The sequence below is a fragment of the Pezoporus wallicus genome, unplaced genomic scaffold (assembly GCF_028554395.1).
Source record: "Pezoporus wallicus isolate ANWC-B61680 ecotype Strahan unplaced genomic scaffold, APGP_CSIRO_Pwel_v1 contig_2012, whole genome shotgun sequence".
In the NCBI taxonomy this organism is placed as follows: domain Eukaryota; kingdom Metazoa; phylum Chordata; class Aves; order Psittaciformes; family Psittacidae; genus Pezoporus; species Pezoporus wallicus.
In genome coordinates, this window is record NW_026639840.1 from 510801 (window position 1) to 533267 (window position 22467).

The following is a 22467-nucleotide window of genomic DNA, read 5'->3' on the forward strand; positions in this document are numbered from 1 at the left end:
CTTCAGTGGTGTTGGGATACTGTTGCTATGTGTAGAAGCGTATGTAAACATTTATATGTGTGGTTGTGATGTGCATGGATAACTGATAACTGAACCTGAGATTGACAGGTTTAAATTACAAAATATGTGAGGAAAAGTTATTATTCTTATGAACAAGACTGAAGGCCAGAATGCTAGCATGGTGTTATCTTCTCATTTTTCTGATGTAAGGTGTGTGTTTCTGAACAGAATTCTGCTGTGAAGGCTACATTCAGTCTGGAATTTGGGAAAGACCAGTAGACTAAAACCTGCTCCTGCTTGACTCCTGTTTATGAGACATCAATACACTGTTGTGATCCTTTTGCTGCCCTCCAGCAGTTCTGGTTAATTTTTGATCTGCCTTTACTGTCAGGTAGGCTAGATCAGTGGACTTCCTTGCAGACTGCTGAAATGCATAACATGGTGAGGTGAATAACCAATATGATCCAAATGCTTAATTGCATGTATTACTGCAGTGCAGTTAGCCCGTATAGCTGGTGCAGAAGTGCACCATGCATGTGAGGTCCAAATGTTCCTATTTATCTTGCAATTACTGTGGATCAGGTGATTAATTGAAATAACTTTTGAGTTTGTCATCTGTTATTTAAACAGCTGTAGGCATATACAGCTTAGAAGGCATATTCATGCTAGGTGCAGTACTTCCTGATAGGAAAATAGTGTGTAAAATTGACAAAAATGCAACAACAATTTTACTACAAAAAAAAAAACAAAACAAAACAAAAACCAACCAAGTGTTGAACTTTCCCCAACCTTTGTCTGGTTACAAGATCATAGAAGTGCTTTCCAAGATGAAACCTAAAAAATAGGAGACATATTTGCTTCTTGAAGTTCTTTATAATTGTCTGTCTTACCAATTAATGGAGTCACATACTTGTTTAAACTATTTTTTTCACTTTTTAATAACAATAGAAAGCCTGAAACTTTTGCTGTCAGCATTAGACTACTTCATGGTAGGAGAATTTACTTTGGAAGTAAGCTTGAAGTTTTCAGATAAAACGCTGTCAGCAACCTGTTATTTAAGTGCTGTATTGCACAGGCACATTTTGAACTGGAACTTGGTGATGTTGTACTCAACACTGGCAGTTTTCTTCAAGCTTATATATATATATAATCAGTGATGTTGTACTGTTTTACTTGTTGGTAAAACTAACAGGTCCAGTAAAGTAAACAGGTCCAGAAAGATAAAATCAAGTCAGTTGTGCATTGACAGCAATTCTGTATAGCTGTTCAGATTAAATTGATTGCAGTGGCTTTGTGCATGGCTGGAGAGCAAGCATGTTCCTTGGAATGGCAGCATTGCCTCTGTCTTTGGTGTCTGTCTTGTCCTTGGTTCACAGACGGTGAGGCCATTTACTATACAGATGCTGAATACCAGTAAATACAGATGGTACGTCTCGTAGGCAAATGGAAATTGGTGATAGTTTACCTTACTATGACATGCTCTATGTTGTAGCAGCTCAGTAGCTGTTTTGGGACTCTGAGAAATAACAACATCACAGTTACTCTAAGCTATATGTTCTTTCTTGTCAGTTGAAACCTGTTTTTAAAATGGGCTTTCTATGCAGGCAAGGCTTGAGCAAGTTTGGAAACTTTGTTTGCCTTTGCTGTGAGGAGAATAACAGTGGCAAAAGAAACTTAATTTTGGAAGCCAAATTTAATAAATTTGAAACTGATCCTTCATGATTCTCAGTCATTACCTAATACAAGCATACTCTCTTAACATTTTGGGCTTAAAATTTATTGGAAGATAATTCAGATGCGATAACAAGTGTTGTCTGTTTCTTGGGTATTTTAATGCATAAGCAATAAATTAATGCTATTGCAATGATACTTAAATTTTGATCCTTTCTATTATACAAAGGTGGAGAGTCTTTTTCTTACATATAAATAAAGATTCACAATAGAGATTTTCCTCCTTGAAGCAAGACACCATTATGACGATCAAGCAGTTGTACTAGGAAGCATGGAAAGTGGTAGCCTAAAAAGCACAAGGGGAAACGGTCTTGATGAAACCCTGCTGAATAGAAAAGGATTTCTTACTTGCCAAGTCCACTCTTTCTTCAGAGTCCAGTAGGTTATAACGGCAGGGTTACTGCTGAAAGATTTCTGTGTTTTTCTCATCGAGCGACCTCTGCCACATTGCGTTTTCTGTACAGTTTCTTTGCTCTGTAAGAGTTGCTCCCATGAGAGCTTTGTGTGTTCTGCTTATTAATAATTCTGTGAATTGATAGGATTGAAACAACATAAACATTTTTCTATAATGAGTATTTGGTATGAAGTAAAGCTTTACTTCTTTTCTTGCATGAAACTATCACCAGTGTGGTTCTGGTTTTGGGGAAAAAAAAAAAAACAAACAAAAACCTGCATTTGTCTGCAGCTTTTCTTGAAGGTAAAATCCAATCTTATCTGTAGATGATTAAAAACAAAAAGTGAAGATCAAAGCTTGAATTGCAGAATTGAGCTGTCTTCTGTGGAGCAGCTAGGGTGATCTAAGTTGAGAACTCTAGAATGCTCTTGTAGGACACACCCTAATTTTAAGATGTTCGGGGTTTGGGTTTTTTGAGTTCTGTGTCTGTTACAGGAACATAACAGACATTCTTCAATGGTATTTGTAACTTATTCAGAGAGATATTACTGATTTTCTAGAAAGTGATATTGAACAAGACTTCTTAAATAGGATCAGAACTGTGTTTTGTCTCCAGTGCTTTGTGAGTAATACATAAAACTGTTTCTTAGATCACAGACTCTTTGATAAATTCCTTTTAAACTTTTCAGTGTAAACTTATTTCCAGTTTTTTGTAGCTAACAAAAAGTATCCTAGCTGAAATAAAGAACTCGTGAATCCCTACACTCAGGGTCCACTCTGAAGACTGTTTTAATTTTTAATGTGCATCAGTGAAAAATACATGGATTTCTTGCTAGTGGCATGGGAGAAACAAACTGGAAAATCTGGAAGTACTTGTCCAAGTGCAGAGTGAGATTCAGTACTCTCATTTGCCATTCAGGCACATTTTTGCTGATTCTGTCTGTTTCTGTTGAAGAAAATGCAGCTAATTTTCAGAACAATAGTTAAACATCACACCTGATGGCCTCACAAGAATGAAGTGCCTTTGTGGCACTTTTCTCAAAGAACCTGCCTACCCATAAGCAGTGAGGTTCAGGGAGTGGAGGAGTTGAGTTAGGTCAGCACAGTGTCTGTTGCTTGTGGCAGAGTGTGGTGAGGTTGATGTGTCAGATGCAGATAGTAGAACATAGATAATACTAGGTTCAGCTGCTGGCATCTTTTAGAGTAGATTGGTTAGAAACTGCTTCAGGAGACTCTGGGTGGATTGTATTCTGGCTGTGTTGAATTTTCAGTAAAATGTGTAATTATATCGGCCAGTGGAGATTGCAAGAGATGTAGTGATAATCTCAGAAAAAAGAGCAAATACACTTAATTTAACAAGCCAAATATAGCCCTCATTTTAACCTTCTTAGAATCTAATCTGCCACACTTAAAAGTGTGGATGCCAACCTATTGATTATTCAAGCTGAAGAAAGTAATCTTTGCATTTAATACAAAATACAGCATTTCTAGGATTATTCAAGAGGGTTTTTTTTATAGGAATAGCAAATGTAATTACATCAAAAACACTTGTTTAAAACCTTCATATTGGCTAAGTTCTCCTGTTTCTCAGGTAAATAGGAAACCACTAATGGAAGTGTTTATTTAATCCTGAGCAGTATATATGCCATAGTGTAACTGCGCCCCAGTGCAGCCATACTCTCTTGCATTGCACACAGTCAAGTGTAATTCAGCCACCTACATCCAGTTCACAAATGGGCTGGAGGGAAGGGAGGACAAGAGTGGGAGTTTTGATTTTGTGGTTTACTTGAATCAGGCTAAGTTACTTGACTGACTTGAAAGCTTGATGGCTTTATAATGATTGTAGTCAGTCTGAAATATACTCAAAGAAACGGAACTTGTTTTTAGCTAGAACTCTTTTCTTTGACCATTCATCAGAAATGAAGTTATAAAATGATGTGTTCATTGCTATAAAATACAAAGCTTGTAGAGAGAGCGCACAGATTGCAGGTGAGTCCTTAAAGAATGTCTTCAGACTTCATTTGACTTCTTTCTGTCAATTTTAGTTGGTTCACTTGATTTTTCTCAGTGTACCAATTCAATTATTTAGTGTCTTTGGCTCCTTCTTCCTGTGCCAGTGGTCTCTGTGTAATCTTTGTCTCTGACATCTTGCAGCTTTGGCTGCCTTTGCTACAAAGTTCAAAGCAAAGGGACATGTTTTTATTTCTTCAGTAGATAATAGAATTCAGTTCAGCTGCCTTAAACTAAAATATATCTGCCATATTTAAAACTGGTATGATTTATGCTTAATATTAGAAAGCCAAGGTATTGAAATTTAGAAATATGTATGGCAAGGAAAGAAGGATGTGTCTTCGGGATTTGGAGACTTGAAAGAATAGCTGCTTATGGCAGTTTATAACTTGTATGCATAAAACTGCTTTCATGCCACAGAACTGAAAAGGGGCTGGTATGATGCTGATTTTTAGATTTTCAGGAGAGAGCTAGGGAGATAAAAGTTCATCTCACATCAGTACCAGGCGTATTAGTGGACATGACAATAAAGGCCCGTACTAGCGAGCACATAGGTAAATGCAGTGAATGGAGGAGGAAGATAAACTCTGTGTTGCTTGTAGAAGACAGTGATACTTACCAAGTCATACAAGCTTCTTATAAAATTCCAAATGGTGTGAGGATGATACACATCTCGTGGGTTAATTTGGCCAGAGCCAGACTAATTCTGTTGACATGTGAGTGTCACAAGATGGTTGGCTGTTCTAGTCTATCCTGTGGATATTTTTTCTGTTTGCCACTGACAGAACAGGGTACTATCAAGACAGACCTCTGATCTCGTGCTGTTTGATTTAAGAGGCAGAATGAAACATAAAAATATCAGTAGTTAACAAAGTTTCTGGAGACTGACACAGATGTATTCAAGTTTTCATTTTTATTTAAGTGCTTTGTTTTCATGTAGCTGTTCGTGTGAGCTACAGCATTGTGGAGCATGCTGCAGCTATTTCAGGAAAGTTACATACTAGGGATGATGTAGATTGAAATTGCAAGATACTGCTCAAGTTAATATCTTTATGTTTTAGGGTCTGATTATCTCCTGAATTTTTATTAGAGGCATGAAATATATGCATCATACACCGTTCTCGGATTGAATTTCTTCTAATTGTTTTAAATCTTGAATATGATAAAATCTTGAATATGATAAAACCTTGGTGGTTCTAGGGAGGTTTGCATGACAAAACTAAAAGGCTGTAAACTGCATGTGGCATGTTGCTTCACTATGAAGTCTGAAGATAATGCAAGAAATAAAAATCATTCATAGTATTTTGGCTATTTAATTTTGAGATAGTATCACTACATTCCCAGAAAATAAGATAGACGGTCATTGTTCTTCTAGATCAGGTTTTATACTTTGTTGAGGGGTTCGTTGAGGGGCTTTTTGTTGTTGGGGTTTTGGGGTTTTTTGTTTTGAGGTGTTTTTTTTTTTTTCTCTTTTTGTTCTGTTTTTAATTTAGTGTGTGTGTGTGTCTAACTTATATTCTGACTTGTTTACTCTTGGGGGCTGTGTGGGGAGGAGCTATTTTATCCTCTCTATGTTGCTGTTGTTCATGGTCTGATATCAGGGGTTATAGTTTAAGAAGGTTCTTCCAAGTTTCTACCTTATGGCTATCCATTACTTAGGTCGACACAATGACACTGGGGGTATGTGTTTAACAGGGGTATATTGTACTCATTTCGGATGCTTCAGAAATAGATACGCAAGAAACCAAGATTAGTGTTTTTTATTTACCTGCAACTTGGAGCAAGTCCAGAGAAGGGCCACAAGGATGATCAGGGGACTGGAGCACCTCCTGTTTTAAGATAGGCTGAGAAAGTTGGGGCTGTTCAGCCTGGAGAAGAGAAGGCTGCGTGGAGACCTCATAGCAGCCTTCCAGTATCTGAAGCGGGGGCTATAGAGGTGCTGGGGATGGACTGTTCATTAGGGACTGTAGTGGTAGGACATGGGGTAACAGGTTAAAACTTAAACAGGGGAAGTTTAGGAAGTTTCACATTCTTTGCTGTGAGGGTGTTGAGTCACTGGAATGGGTTGCCCAGGGAATTTGTGAATGCTCCATCCCTGGCAGTGTTCAAGGCCAGGTCAGACAGAGCCTTAGGTGACATGTTTAGTGTGATGTGTCCCTGCCCATGGCAGGGAGGTTGGAACTAGATGATCTTAAGGTCCTTTCCAACCCTAACTATTCTATGATTCTAACTTAGATCAATTTTATTTGGCATCTCTTTGGTAAGCTTAATTTAATGGATGTCATTCAAATCACAGAATCTCTTTTAAGAGAAACTTTCCATTCAGTGCTGGCTGCATGTAACTGAGACTGTTAACTTCAACTTTATATTTTTGATCCTATAGAATGTATCTTGGATAAGCATAGGTACATTGTAGAACAGTTGAAGAATACAGACAAATGTTACTGCCATGCAGGTTGTGTCACTCCTTTAATGCAGGGTGAAAGTATGAGAAAATTTCTACTAAGAAACTAGTCTCAAAGTTCCCAGTGATTGGTAAGATCCATTGAGCAGGGATATACTAGTAGAACTGTAAAGCTACTTGTGGTTGCTTAACTAATGATTCAAACTCTGGTACTGGTTTCTTACTAAGCCTTGTATGATACTTGCAAAGAAAGTATAGTTACAGCCCTGTTACGCATAAGGAAAATGGAAGCAGAGGAAGAAAGTTCTTGTCAAAGTAATTTTCAGCTGTAATGAAATACAAGAATGAAATGCAGGTTTTGCAGACAGCTTACAAACACTGTATTTGTGTATGGGTTTTCTTCAGTGTGAAGCTGGAAGGTTAAACTGTAAAGTTACTCAAAGCAGCTGTAAGTTCTCTTGAATTTATTTTAAAAATGCGGGTTATTCTCCTTCTGTTTTTCTGCGTTGAGACTTCTTTCACTACCTGTACCGCTGCAGTTTTGCAACAGAGTCTTAGTCTAAAACTTACTGCTATGTGTTGTGAACAAGCTATTTCAAAATTCTTTCTAGGTACAGGTGAAGTTTTGCCTAAAATCATGCAGAATAGACTAGGTGTTACAGGTCTTATTTTGTGCTTATCCTTTTGTGTTTATCCTGTTGAGAACAGTTACATATAGTACAAAGATGTATCATCTAGTTCTAAAAAAACTTAATATGCTGCAACTTCACATGGTAAACCACCTTTCTTCAGTTTTAAAGTAGTGTTTGTTCTGTAAAACAGAATAAGTTTACTTGCTGAGTTTCCAGTGGTACCATGCAGATGAAGACAGGTTTTACATAAGCATGTATGTGCTGTGTAGAAGTAGGCAGATGTGGGATGGTATTCTTCCTGAAGCTCTGACAGGTTTTTTCATAAATCATTCTAATAGGTAGGGAACAGTACTTATTTCAGTATCTGTGTTGTTACTGACCACCTGAAATGTAGTAGGATGTCTGCTTTTCTGTGTAAGCATCTTTATGCAAACTGGGTGTTTGCATATGATGACCATCCGAACTCTTTCCAAATTCTGTTGTGGACCTTTTCCATTGCCCTAGAAAATGGGAAGACCATTGTTTGAAGCTGAGTAAATATACATGTATGTGTATGTGCATTTCATATTTTTACATATTTGAGAAAATAGATGTATGAACATGCACAGTTTGCATATGGTACAGCATACAGCAAAATAGGGAAACAGCCACTGCTTCACTCAAAGCTGAATGTTAATCCTATGATTTTAATTTACAATTAACCTGATTGGAGGAAACTTTGTGAAGAAGTCAGGAGAGTTTATTTAGCAAATGGGCTGTGGTTGCACTAGGTAGTTGTTAAAGTGATCTTTGAAGACTAAAAGGAGGGATTCCAATTTGAAAAAAAAAAGTATTTGAAAATGTTGGAAGGCAAAAGAACTGTACATGTTGGTGGATACCAAATGACATTGAGTAAAGTAATTCCATAAGCATGATGTCCGTGCTTTTGTTGGAATAAGCGTTTTATAAGCCTGGTATTCAAGGTCCATGTTTTGGTAGTGTTTGTAAAGTGTAGAATATGTATCACGGAGGGATGAACTACTGTGAAAGGATATATTTTAATAATTGTGGGGGTTTATTCCTGAATTAGTTTTAATGGTGGCAAATACGAGACTTAAGTTACTACCAGGCAGGTGTGTTCTTTAAATGGTAGAAGTTTCTTAAAACTGAAAAGAGTTAAAAAGGACTTATTACAAATATCGACTATAAAATGAAGGTATTGTGTTTTATAATAGCTGATTGGAAATTGGTTTTGAAGACTGTGAATTGGAGTTATGTGACTCTTCTTAAACATTAAGGGAGATTATTATTATTTCTTCTAAGTAACTCTTCTGGTAATTCAACTTGTGAATTACATGTTACCTCTGAAATGCAATTTACTGTTTAATCAAAAACTTAGGTCAGCTGGGGCTTCTTGAAGAAAAAAGACTTAAATGGTATTACCCATTACACTTCCTCTTGAGATTCTTCTGAAAATTCTGTGGCTTCAGTGATGTAGCTCAGGTGTAAAAGTTTCTCAGAAGGCCAGGAAGTTGTAGTTCTAAACGAGATTGTGTAGGATGAGACTGGTTCTGAAACACGTTGGCTTTTTCTTTTCTCTTTATGATTAAGGAGGGGGTGTGTGTGTTTGGTTGGGGGTGTGGTTAATGTTTGATTCTCATAAGATCTGAGTCTCCTAGAAGGATTTAATCTTTTCCTGTAATGCTATAATGATGAAAACCAGTCTCTTTCATGGACAGACTTTCTTAAATTGCAAGAGTTGCCAATAATTAATCGGTCATGATGATCTTTGTATTAATACCACCTTTCTTAAGGGGTAGATAAAATTCCTTGGTTTTGTTATCTCAATAAGGTTTTCTGGTTCTTTTCCTTATAGGCTATTTACTTTCTAGAAGAGAGGGTCAAGCAGGATCTCCTGAAAAGCCATTGTCTGATCTGGGTCGTCTCTCATACTTGGCTTACTGGAAAAGTGTTATATTAGAATACCTTAACTGCCACCATGAAAAACAAATCAGCATCAAAGGAATGAGTCGAGCTACTGGAATGTGCCCACATGATATTGCCACAACACTGCAACAACATAGCATGATAGATAAAAGACAAGATAGGTCAGTGAATCTTGTTTAAAGAAAAAAAAAATATTAAAAATACTGAGACCAGATATTCACATTCTCTACTTGGAAAATGGTTGATGTGAAAAATGTCTGTGTAAATTTCAGTGTAAATGATAAACATCTTACTGAAGAAGTGAGTACAGCCAGGTCTTGCTGATGGGGTAAAGAGTTTTCTCCCTATACGGATGGTGGGGTTTTTTTGGATCCTCTTTTCATGTTAATGGTTATTTAGAAGGGTGCAGCCAGCTTGAAGTATTTTCAGAGAAGAATTTTGTTTCATTCAGTATCATCTTCCGTAAGTACAATTCCCAGCTCTTGTTTGCAAATATCTTACTTTGAATACCAGTGAGGGAAAAATCTGGGTTTGTGGGTGGCAATCTCTCTCTACATATCCCCTTTTTCAGTCATGACTGAATTCACACAAGCTATTGGATCTGATCAGCTCTACATGAAATCCTCCTGCCCAAAGTACTGGGAATGGTAGTTTCTGTTTAATGCTATGATCAATCTTGAACGTTTGGGAAGCACTGGGAAGCTGATGGCCTGTTTTGTAAATATCTTAACTCTTAATGATCTTGATTGATATTACATATTTTAAGTGTGGTGGTTTTGTTGTTTGGGCTCTTTTTTGTAAAATGCCTTAAATGACTTTCAATGGTATTTGTGTTTCTGAAGAGCTTAGTAATTCTATGATTGGAATATCCAGTAAGAAACTTTATAATAAGCAAAACTGCCTTACAGATGGTTGCCAGAAAAAATGAGTATCAGGAATAGCTCAGCTTCAGTGATTTTTCACTTGCACCAGCGTTAGTATTCAAAGCTGGGAAGTTTTGAACTAAAAAAATGCAAGTATTCAGAAAGGAGATTGGCTTACAGGGTGGTGTTATGAGAGTATTAAGAGGAGGGCTGTCACTGCATTGAAACATTAACTTTCTGGGATGTTTATTTATGAACAATCCGATGGGATGAATGCATTTTAAGGTAGAATCCAGTATTACTTATGTGCAGCTTCTACCCTGGCACAAATTATTACAGACCCTGAACTCTGACACCCTATTGGAAAATACTGTGTTTTTTCATCTATAAAAATCAGAATATAAACAAGGTTAGCTAGTCTTTTTTCACAGGTAGTAAAGCTTAGACAGGCAGGTGAACTAACTTGGCTCAAGGTATCCAGAAGGTCAGTGGCTGAGCCAGGGAAAGAAATCACATCTTTGAAATTCCTGCTAGAGACCAAGCTTGGGAATTTGGTATGGCTTTTTATGATTTGCTACACTTCGTTAATTTTTCTCACATGTAGTGAAGTAAAAACTTGTCACAATTCTGTGAAAAGGGTTCACCTGGTTTTGAATTTTTTAGTTTTTTTTTTTTAAAGCATTCTCTCAGTGGAAAGCAATGTTGTCATTTAACTTGCCGGATTTTTACAGCATTTGAAAGCCTTGCTAAAAAACACTGAATTTTTTCGTTGTTTAGAATTGTATAGTTCTTCGTAACAGGGGACTCTGGCAAGATACATGCTGGTATATTAGCATAGTGTGCTTTATGTTAGTCTTCATCTACTTCATTTCATAGTAATAAGAAAATTGTTTTCTACTGCATCAACATAGGGATAAATTACATGTTTATTCTTTGTTAGAAAACCTGTGTTTCTAACTTGCTTTCTTGTCCAGTTAGCTGCCATCCTCAGTTGTGATATTAATGGTTTTCTCACTCTTTACTTGATGATCCACAGTGTTTTCTATTTATGCTTATGTGTCATATTAAAATCGGAAATTGTTCTGCCAGTTACTGAAGTGCCAACACTAAGCCTCCTGCATGCATTTAGAGTAGTCAATTATAAAACCTTTATGTCCCTCTCTGTTGCCCTGGTGATGTTTAGCATTGTGCTTTCACTTCATATACTTCTGTTTCTGCACTTCCTCCTAGTAAACAGACAGTAGTGTAAGCATGTTATCTATGTGTGTCAGCTGATATTTGTAGTTTGATGTATCCATTTAGTTACCCATCTATTTTTTATTGTGCATAAGGATTTAAACTGTAGGAAGGTTGATTTGGGAGATTACTTTCTAAAATAAGTTCCTGTTTATTGGATTGTAGATTTGTAATTATTAGAAGGGAAAAGCTGATTTCAAGTCATATGGAGAAACTGAAAGCGAATCCACGTATCAATGAAGTAGATCCTGAAAGCTTGAGATGGACTCCTTTGTTAGTTTCCAATGCTGCAGTTTCTGAAGAAGAGAGAGAAGCAGAAAAGGAGGTAATAGCAGCAACTTCTTATGCTGAATTTCCCTTCCTTTGGATTTCATTACTCTGAATATTCAACATTAGGCTGTCTTAAATTAGAGCAGTTTTAACTTTGGTCACTGCTTAATGGTAGAGGATACTGATATTACTGTAATGCTCAGTTTTTGGAGGCTGTGCAGCAAGACATGGTAACTTTTTGGGAATTAATATGATAACTTAAAACATTGACTCACTTGTCATGGAGCTGTATTTATCACTCGTGAAGTAGTCGAAGAGCATGTAATCAGATCAAATTTGGTGCAGAGCTCAGGGGCTGCAGTGTCAATCGATTCTTTGTGTTATGAACTTGCTCAAAGTGATCCAGTCAGTGGGCATGTAATGTACTGCTAAAGGACTTAAATCAATTCGCTGCATCATTAATAGTGCTAAATATCCCATGAAATGCAATCTTCTTTGGTTTGTTATCCTAACGGTTGTAAAGGAGCTACTAGATGATTCAGCTGAAATGTTGTTGCTAAGTTAGCCAGCAGTGCTAATCAGGGTTGACTTATTGTAACTCTTTAGCTGAACGTAACGGATATGGTTAAGTAAATGCTGTTTCAGTGACCTGTTATTTTAACCTCAACCCTTCAGGCTGAGCGTCTGATGGAACAAGCTAGCTGCTGGGAAAAGGAAGAGCAAGAAATATTCTCCACAAGAACTAATAGTAGGCAATCACCTGCAAAAGTACAATCTAAAAATAAATATTTGCGATCTCCGGAAAGTGTGGCAGTGGTGGGGGAGCGAGGGCAATCCACAGAGCAATCGAAGGAAAGCAGTGAGGAGGATGGCGGGGATGAGAGTCAGCAGAATTCACCTCCCCGGCTGACAAAGCCACAGTCCCTGGCCATAAAAAGAAAGGTGTGTTACTTCAGTGGTTTGGTTTCAAGTCATTTATCTCTGATTTCAATCAAATAGTTATTGCTGAAATAACAATCTGGTCTTTTATGAACATTTATTAAACTGCTGTAATCTGTTCTGTATTGTTTGGACACCGAACAACTCCTGTCTTCTGCTTCTTCCTCTCAGTCCATTCTTTCATCTTTTCAGTTTTGACAGAACTCTAAAATGCTAGTGACACACAAAAAAAAAATAATCAAAATTTTCTGTTAATTTTTAAAATAGTGGTTGCCCTCTGCTGTTTGACACTGGTATTAGTTCGATGTTTTTTCCTTTATTCATTGTAAGATGGAGTCCAGCTTGTGGTGTTTGTTATCTTCTTGTCTGTAATACAGAAACTCCTTAAAAGGGAAATACTGTTGTTTTTTTTTTAAAGCAGATGCTGTTAAAAGGGGTTTTTTTGGGTTTTTGGTTTTTTTTTTTACCCATATTCTCCTAAATTCCAAGGGCTTTAAATGTTAAATTCTGGTTACAGCAGTGCTTATTAACACTTAATTTCATTGAAAAAATCAGCTGTTTGAATGGTTTAAATTACTAAGCTAAGCATCCAAAAATTTTAAAGCAGTGGCCTAAGTATATGTATTAGTATATGTATTTACATGTCTGGTTAGAATTAGGGAACTGGAGTGTCCTTTTGTTTATACTTTAGATGAGCAAACTTAAAAGTTACTGTAAATCCCTGAGAATGCATAATAATAGAAATATAAACTGTTGAACAGGTTTTTCCTTTATAGCAGCCAAGTGTAGGATTCTTTTAGTGTATTCTTGAGACCAGTGTGAAGCTTGAGGGTCACATTCTTTGCTGTTACCTGTTTTTCTATATACATACTTCTAAAATAGCAGAAACCAGAAATGCAGAAGTATAGACTTTGATACTTGTGAAGGTTATTGGGAAGTTACAATTTATGTAGTATTGGTATGAATATTATTTGACAGAAGGTAAAAGTCACTACAACATGAAGAAAATTCTAGTCTTAATTTTTGCGTACAGAAAGGTTGCATGCATGTATACATGCATGCCTATTTTACATTTCACTTTTAGAATCTGTCTACATAAATTTTGGGTTTTTTTCTCAATCATTAAATAGATTATTATAAACTCTGTTTACAAAAATGGATTTATTTATGCCCAGATTCAGTTAACAAACAGGTATGTAGGAAGACTTATATTTGTGGAATTATTTTTCAGAGACCTTTCATACTGAAAAAGAAAAGGGGGCGTAAACGCAGAAGGATTAATAGCAGTGTTACAACAGAGACAATTTCTGAAACAACAGAGGTGTTGAATGAGCCATTTGATAACTCAGATGAAGAATGTCCCATGCCACAGCTGGAACCTACCTGTGAGATGGATGGGGAAGATGATGACTTGAAGCCTGTAATTAGAAAAGCTTTCGAGTATCAACCTGGGCAGCAAAAAGAAGAGAAGGAGGAGGAAGAAGAGCAGAGCAAGGAGGAGAAAGATACTTGTTACAGGAGTGATGACAATTGTACAAGTAAGCTGAAAGTTTTCTTTTATCTTCACAAAATTGTATTGGTGACCTTCAAAGGAAGTGTTTATTTTTGTCATAAATCCGGGAAATCTGGAAATCTTTTAATGAGATCTATTTAGCTATTTTTTATTTAGCCATTTTGGTCTTAAAATCTTACAATCTTAATACTTCCTGCTTAGAGGTGCTACAGGAGCCATTAATCTCATTTAGTTCATTAAAATTCAGTGGAGGCTTCAGATTTTTCATGTTTTGATTGTGTTTACTACTTCTGTTTTTCATAACCCATTAATATTCTAGTTTTTGTGTTCAGAAAACAAATATTTTTTTAGTCTGGAGCACTGCAGTCCTTGTCATGTTGCCAGAAGCAACTTTTATGTCCCTACAGCATGGTGTTTAATGCACAATTGAGCAGGGGTATCACTGGAATCTTGTCTAGTGATGCTTTTGTATCCTTAGTAAAGGATACAAGCAAGAGTAAGATTTGATTTACACAAATATCTTTCCATCCAGTATTGTTGGTAATTGAATGTTTGCTACACTAGGCATACTAGGATCTCAGCATTAGGGTCCCTGTGGTTTTTTTACCCACAAAGGGAAGAGGTAGTTAAAAATATGTCCTTTCAAAGCTGCTTATCTAGTTTGATTTCAGGGATATTTCCTGGCAGAAAAGGTAATGGATGGAGAGTGGAACTACTAATGAGCTGTTCCGAACATACACTCATCCCTTGGCCTCCTGGTTCTCAAGTCATGTGTATAAGTTTTAATTCCAGAATGAATGGCTGGAATCTCAGAACTGTGTAATTTCTAGAAGAAGCCAATGGGTACTATTTTAGTGTTTTCATAATTGCATGGGAAGTTAATCTTTGTAATCCTCAGTGGAGGGATCAGGCACTGATTTCTATTTTAAACAGCTTTTGTGTGACTAGAGCAACCATGCTTACAAATGTTGGTGCTGTTCCAAACCAGTTCACAGGTACATTAGAATATTAGCACTTTTTCCTGCTTCTCAATGGAAATGAATTAAACTAATAGTAACAAATTCAGAGTGTTCCAGCTGTGTCCCAGTGGTCAGGTTTGCACTTCTTTAACTACATTGATACTGTGTGTCTGTCCATGAACCATGTCATCATATTAATTGATTGTAGGAGTGTTCTAACACTACAGTGAGTGGCAGAAGTTGGCAAAGGAATGTCACTGAAGCCATTACACAGCATATTATATCCTGAGAATTCTAGGTTTTTGTGGTGTATAAGTGGTATCTGGGAAGAGAGAAGAGGAAGGAATGTGTTCGTGTGTTTGGGAAGGGTGTTTTTTTAATAATCAAAGGATTCATTTAGTATTCAGATGCATTCTGTGATTAATTTCAACTATCTGTTGCATTTGTCATGTACTTTGAGCTTTGTCATGATATGCTGCCCATGAGAAGATCCTGGGATTTAGTTCGCATGTGACTTAAAGCTCTGGGAGTCTTCTAGTGTACAAATGGTGGTTCTGATAGTCACTATAAAAAGGCCACTGAACAAGAACACTTTACAGACTTGTGTGTGTTTGAGCTGTAGATATTATATCATTCTGTTGTGCTTTGAGATCCATTTATGCCTCTTGTTCCAGAGTTTCTTAATGTTTTGAGTTTATAATTATTTTTGGGTTTATGTTTGAAATATTGTTTAGTTTGTGCAAGCTAAGACTTTCCTTCTGTCTCTGTTTATTGCCTCCCAAAGATAATACAGAAGATGTAGCTGTGTTGGAAGAAAGCACTAAAGACAATCTTGAACCTTTAAAGAGTAAGCAGGGTTGGCCCAAAGGAGTTAAGCGTGGTCCATCTAAATGGAGGCAAAGCAAAGAAAGAAAACCTGGCTTTAAGCTTAACTTATACACTCCCCCTGAGACTCCTATGGAGCCTGACTATCAGGTGTTGGTGGAGGAACAAAAAGAAGTAGCTGAAGATAAGCCCTGCTCAGTTACTGCTGTTACGGAGGAAGTGATTAAAGAGCCTGTTGAAGTATTACCGCCACCAGATGATGAGGTGAAAGAGGCAGAACCTGAACCTCTGCATCCACCCAGTGAACCCTTTGAAAAACAAGAAGATGACACAATGAAATCTGGGGAAGAAGAAAGCAATATAGAAGAAGATGGAATCGATTCAAAGGATGAAAAAGAGAAAGCGGAAGAGGTGTTTCTGCAAAAAGAGGAGTCTGTGCATTTGGATGATCAGGAAGAGGAGGAGGAGGAAGAGGATGAAGAACCATCTCACAATGAGGATCATGATGCAGATGATGAAGATGATAGCCACATGGGTTCATCAGAAGTGGAGAAAGAGGAATTGCCTGGTGAAGCCTTCAAAGAAATGCTGGAAACACAGCAATCTTTTTTAGACGTAAATGTTCAAACTGGTAATTCAAATCAGGAGGATTTAATGGATTGTGGTGTTGACCTTGCAGCTGATGAGTGTGAAAGTGACCAGAAAGAACTTTGTACAGATTCAGACCCAGTGCCTGAATCTGATGATGATCATACAGATAACAACCAGGACCAAAAAGCTGGTGAAGAATTACATTCCAGTTTCAAGGGAGAGAATACTGAGACTATGGAGATTGATTCAGAGACAGTTCAAGCAGTACAGTCTCTAACCCAAGAATCAAGTGAAAATGAAGATACATTTCAGGACTGTGCAGAGACTCAAGAGGCCTGTAGAAGTTTGCAAAACTATACCCATAATGACCAAAGTCCCCAAATGACCACACTAGATGATTGTCAGCAGTCTGACCACAGTAGCCCAGTTTCATCTGTGCACTCTCATCCCAGCCAGTCAGTTCGTTCTGTTAATAGTCCAAACGTTGCTCCTTTAGAGAACAGCTATGCTCAGATCAGCCCAGATCAAAATGCCATTTCTGTGCCATCTCTACAGAACATGGAGACCAGCCCAATGATGGATGTTCCCTCAGTTTCTGATCATTCGCAACAAGTTGTGGATAGTGGATTTAGTGACTTAGGGAGCATTGAGAGCACAACAGAAAACTATGAAAACCCAAGCAGTTATGATTCTACAATGGGTAGTAGTATCTGTGGAAACAACTCTTCTCAAAACAGTTGCTCATACAGTAGCCTGACATCTAGTAACCTAACACAGAGTAGCTGTGCAGTGACACAGCAGATGTCTAGCATTAATGGAAGCTGCAGTATGATGCAAACAAACATCAATTCTCCTCCCACTTGTAATGTAAAATCTCCCCAAGGTTGTGTTGTTGAAAGGCCTCCAAGCAGCAACCAGCAGTTGTCCCAGTGCAGCATGGCTGCTAATTTTACACCACCTATGCAGTTAACCGAAATCCCCGAGACTGGCAATGCCAACATTGGATTATATGAAAGAATGGGGCAGAGTGAATTTGGAGCAGGGCATTACTCACAGCCATCTGCCACCTTCAGCCTTGCCAAACTGCAACAGTTAACTAACACGCTTATGGATCATTCTTTGCCTTACAGCCATTCAGCTGCTGTAACTTCCTATGCAAACAGTGCCTCTTTGTCAACCCCCTTAAGTAATACAGGGCTTGTTCAGCTTTCTCAGTCTCCACATGCTGTTCCTGGAGGACCCCAAGCACAGGCTACAATGACCCCTCCCCCCAACCTTACTCCTCCTCCCATGAATTTACCACCTCCCCTTTTGCAGCGTAATATGGCTTCATCGAACATTGGAATCTCCCACACCCAAAGACTGCAGACTCAGATGGCCAGCAAAGGTCACGTTTCTGTGAGAACCAAATCCACGCCACTGCCACCTGCTGCTGCAGCCCATCAGCCACAAATCTATGGGCGTGCTTCACAGACTGTGGCCATGCAAGGGCCCACGCGGACCTTAACGATGCAGCGTGGTATGAACATGAGTGTAAATTTGATGCCAGCCCCAGCTTATAATGTTAATTCAGTGAACATGAATATGAATACCCTTAATGCTATGAATGGTTATAGTATGTCCCAGCCAATGATGAATAGTGGATATCACAGTAATCATGGGTATATGAATCAGACACCCCAGTACCCTATGCAGATGCAGATGGGGATGATGGGAACCCAGCCATATGCACAGCAACCAATGCAGACAGCACCCCACAGTAACATGATGTACACTCCTCCAGGGCATCATGGCTACATGAATACAGGCATGTCTAAACAGTCTCTTAATGGATCCTATATGAGAAGGTAGGCCCTTTGGAAAGACAGACTACCAAACTGGCATATTGTATTGATCTGCACAAGTATCTTTCGGAGAGTACGATTTCAAAACCAGCAATTGGTGTGAATGCAAAAACATTTGTTGGCACCATTTAAAAGCTGTATGCAGCAGAAAGCCTTATACAAGTTTTTATTTTTTTTTATTTTTTGTTCTGTTGTTTTGTTTATTTTTTTCTTCTCTTTTTCTTTTTAACTTTGTGGGATTAAACTTTTTCTTTGGGGGGAATTAAGTGGTTTTCCATTTTTTATTTCATTGAGCTTGAAGTTCTCTGGAAAGGAAGAACTCTTTCTATGAACTGCAATTAACACAGCAGCTGATGGTTCAGAGCCATTTTATGTGCCTGCTCCCATTAAAAATGTGGATAAATAGACTCCAAAACTATCAGACAGTACTGGATCGTGAGCTTTTTCTCTCTCCTTTCCCCACATGTAAATGCCTTTTAGCAGTTATTTTATTGTATTATTTTGTTTCTGAAGGTGACACTTCTGCATGCCGCTAATGTCTTTGTTAGTGACAGTGCATTTTGTAGTACTGTACAAGTGTTGTGCTTAACAGTAAGCCATTTCTTAATTTTTTTGCCTTGATTAGGTTACCCTAGTTTGAAGGGTAAAAAAAACAGAACTATATTTTTGTTAATTATAAAACTTGTAAAAATTAATAAAAAAAGCTGCAAAAGCTATTCACATTTTGGTTAGTTCAAAGGGTTTTATTGCTGTATGTTTAGTGTAAAGTTGAGATTCTTTTCCATTTTTGTGACCAGTTTCTTTGGGGCTGGGGTAGTAAAAAAGGCAGCTTTCTGTTTTATAAATACTGTTACGTTTTTTTGTTGGTTGAAACATCTCAGTGTTTATTTGTCAAGTTTTGAAACATTTTCATATATGTCCAGATACTTGGCAGGATTTAAAAAAAAAGTAGTGAATTTGGTGTAAAGTTGCTATTTTATGGAAATGCCTCTAACTTTACATTTTCATTCCATCTGTAGATTTTTCTATCTTTATAAAATATTGGAGTTATTTTTTAAGGGAAAAAATAGAGCAGTAGCGTGTGAATAGCTCAAACTAAGCTTACAGATCGCATGTAAAAAGGCAAAAGTTATTTGTGTCTGTTTATATTGCTTCCTTTTTTGTAGCCTTTGTACCTGTACAGAGTGACTGTAAGGGCCGAACAGAAGAGGCTTGTAAAAATAGGACCCAGTGACACTCTTGTATTTATCTGTTATCTTTTTAGTCAGTCACTTAAAAGTAAATCAACACAAAAAAACACCCAAGCAACAAAAATAAAATCTGCAAAAAGCAACACCCCCCCCCAAGCTGTACATTTTAACATAAAATAAATTATGATGAGCCATTTTTAGCCTCTTGTGTCTTGTCATAGTTTGATGTTGCATGGGAATTACCTCCTGAAACAGTGTTTGTTATAGCGCTCTCACACGCTTGATCTAAAGCCCATTAAAGTTGATGGGGTGTAGATTAGGCTGTTAGAGCGTAAGTGTAGGTGGTTACTCATCATAATTGCATACACCTTGTGAAAATAAAGAGTATCTAAGATTATTTTTTTTAATAATCTTAATAAAATCTTGAATAAATATGTATTTAATACATTACAAGGTTGTCAATATTTAATGTATGAAACATCTTTTCCTATAGAAAGTGTTTATATATTTGTAAAAGGGTATATGATAGCAACACACATGGTGTTTGAGCTGTATCTTAACAACAGAATTGTAATTTCTTCCTTTGTCATTGTTGCTGAGTACAAGATGATGCAGATCTTGTGTTGAACGTTTGAGTTCTGTATATATGCATGTACATGTGCACACACAAGCACATACATGAACACTTCTAGCTCACCTAGCAATAGAAGGTCTGTAAAAATCATAAGGTTGCCTGTATGTGGAGCTCATGAGTGGACCAAGGTTAAATTGGGTGTGTGAACCTGCACCGGAAAAAGTCCCTGTGAGAAACTTTCAAAATGCTTCTCATGTGAACATTCCTACTGAATCCCCCTTCTAGCCCACTGCAGGAAGGTTACTAACTAAGGGGAAAGGATTGGCTGTCTCGGCTGAAAACTCGTGTCCCCATTCCAGTACATAAAGCAGCTTTATAGGTGATACTTTATATGCTCGAAAGTGAGAGAAATGTGTATTTAAATAAAACCCTTGAAGTATGTGGTGTTGCCAAATCAAAAAATTGACATTTCAGATTCATGCAAATAACCTGTTCATTTCTAGCACGATGAGGTAGCAGTCTGAAGTAGTGTATCTGAATGGGACCTACCATTGTGGGTCAAATGGTAATTTGGAGTAACTTGTGATTTAGGAGTTGAGAATGGTTGATAAGGAGAGCACGGTACAACAAACATGTTGTTCATGCACTTACACTGTCAAATTTGCTTTTTGAAGGCAGAAAGTATTCATAGTACTTAAACTATATATGCGTTCATCTTCACAAAGCTACTGTCACCTTTTTTTATGCTTAGGAAAAGGTAAGTTAAACTCCACAGTTAAGGTGCAGCCTTCAAGTGTGTATAACTAGGACTTTGTACCCTTCGTCAGTGATTGTGTCTCAGAGTAGCACTGCATTTTGTGATTTTTTTTTTTTCATTTGTATGGTTTTTACAGTGAGTGAAAAAGACACCTGGATCTTTACTCACTCCTGGTTAGTTTCAGGTTTCCAAGCCTGCCACATACAGGCAGGTTAGACCTTTTTACCATTTCAGTATGTGCTGACCTGAAACAGTGCATCCTGACTCCAGCATATTGCTAAAATTTTGTATTTGCAATATATGGATTAGAGGGTGGGTGGACAATGACGTACTTGGTCTGCATGCACAGCAGGCAAGTTCCTAAGGCTTCTTTGTTTCAGAACTGAATTCCTTTCAAGAGGATATATCTTCTCACTTCAGCTGTTCCCGTAGCGACTATTTAGCTGTGAATTGCATTACTTTTATAAGAAGGCTATTTTACAAGAAGCTGTCTCTTCCTTGACAGATGTACCTGTTCTACCTATTGTGTGCCCAGTGTCAGTTTTGATTGTGTGTTCTAGCACCGTTCCAGCTGAGAATTAACTCTTTCCTTTATTGTCTTAAAAGAATGCTTCACAGCATAGCAACAGATGATTCTTGTGAAATGCAGAAGGTTTCCCTGCCCATGTAATCTTATTCTTTGGTTTGGCAGAGAATACTTCATGCAAGAATGAAATAAACTCTCATTCTGCATCTAACATTGCTTGCAGACCTGGCTTGTAGGTGAAGGCAACGCTGCCAACACTTGTTAGGTAGTTAGCTACCTGCAAGAGTTGCCTCCTTTGTGGAAGCTACATGTTCTAGGCCTTTTGCTTTTTCTGATTCAGTCTAATTGGTTCTGGAAGGATGGTAGGGGGAAAAGCTGAGAAGTCAACAAGAAGTATGTTTACTTCAGAACTGCTCAGTTAGCATAGCCGTACCAGCAGAGTGATTCAGGCAAGACCTGATGCCAGGGAAGGTACTTGCATTTGGAGATGAGCCTTCTTCATCTGGAAGTTGCAGGATGGCAGTACTCCTGAAAGCTGCCCTTTAGCCCTTTTGCAAAGACAGGAATGTTAAGTGTTAGTGCACTCTGACTACCTGATCTAGCAGTGATTGATTTTTTTCTTTTTTTTGTTGTTGTTGTTGTTTTTACTAACTTCATAAGAAGCCATGTGATATAAGCAGAAGCAGGACTTCTAAAGATACAAGACTTCTCCCTTAGATCGTTGTCTATGTTTTAGTTTTCTAAGCTGTTTTAGTTTATCAGGTTAGTTGATGGAAACAAGCTCCATTTACTTAGTTTGGTAAATGAAACGGCCCTGGCAATTGCCTGTAGTGGTAAGGGTGATGCTAGTACAGCCTGTTCTCTAGAGACTGCAAGCTGACCAATGTAGTAAAGACTTACGACTCTGTTTTTCTTCCTTTTTTTTTTTTTTCCTTCTCTTCCCTTTACCTTTAATACTTCTTTGTATTAAAACTATGTATTTCCAGCATTTTTTAATGAACTATATAGTCATATAGGTCAGCTCTTCCCTAGTGAAGCTATGGGTTATGCATTGATCAAAAGTTGTTGTTTTGAGTCTTGTGGCGTAGGGAGGAAGTTCATAACAAGATAGAAAGTAGGATTACAGTTTGGACTTTATTTTAGTTGAGTAATTTAAATTCTTGTTAGCTTCTCCCCATCTGCTAAATAAGAATAAGCTTAATTAAGCCATGTTTAAGGTCTTCAAGTAGTATGTGCAGAAATAAGGGAATACAGGTTTTTATCAGTTTACTTATTAAGAAACC

General features: G+C 37.6%; 1 protein-coding gene across 6 annotated transcripts in view; it reads left to right on the forward strand.

Moving 5' to 3' along the window:
* Positions 1 to 19527, forward strand: part of KAT6B (lysine acetyltransferase 6B) — a 113357-nt gene extending 93830 nt beyond the window's left edge. For all 6 annotated transcript variants that reach the window (XM_057416401.1, XM_057416403.1, XM_057416404.1 and 3 more), the window contains 5 exons: positions 9027 to 9258; positions 11362 to 11521; positions 12142 to 12408; positions 13637 to 13943; positions 15662 to 19527. In XM_057416401.1, coding sequence (XP_057272384.1) covers positions 9027 to 9258; positions 11362 to 11521; positions 12142 to 12408; positions 13637 to 13943; positions 15662 to 18144 — 3449 coding nt within the window. In that variant the 3' untranslated portion in view covers positions 18145 to 19527. The remainder of the gene's footprint in view (positions 1 to 9026; positions 9259 to 11361; positions 11522 to 12141; positions 12409 to 13636; positions 13944 to 15661) is intronic.
* Positions 19528 to 22467: the final 2940 nt, after the last annotated feature.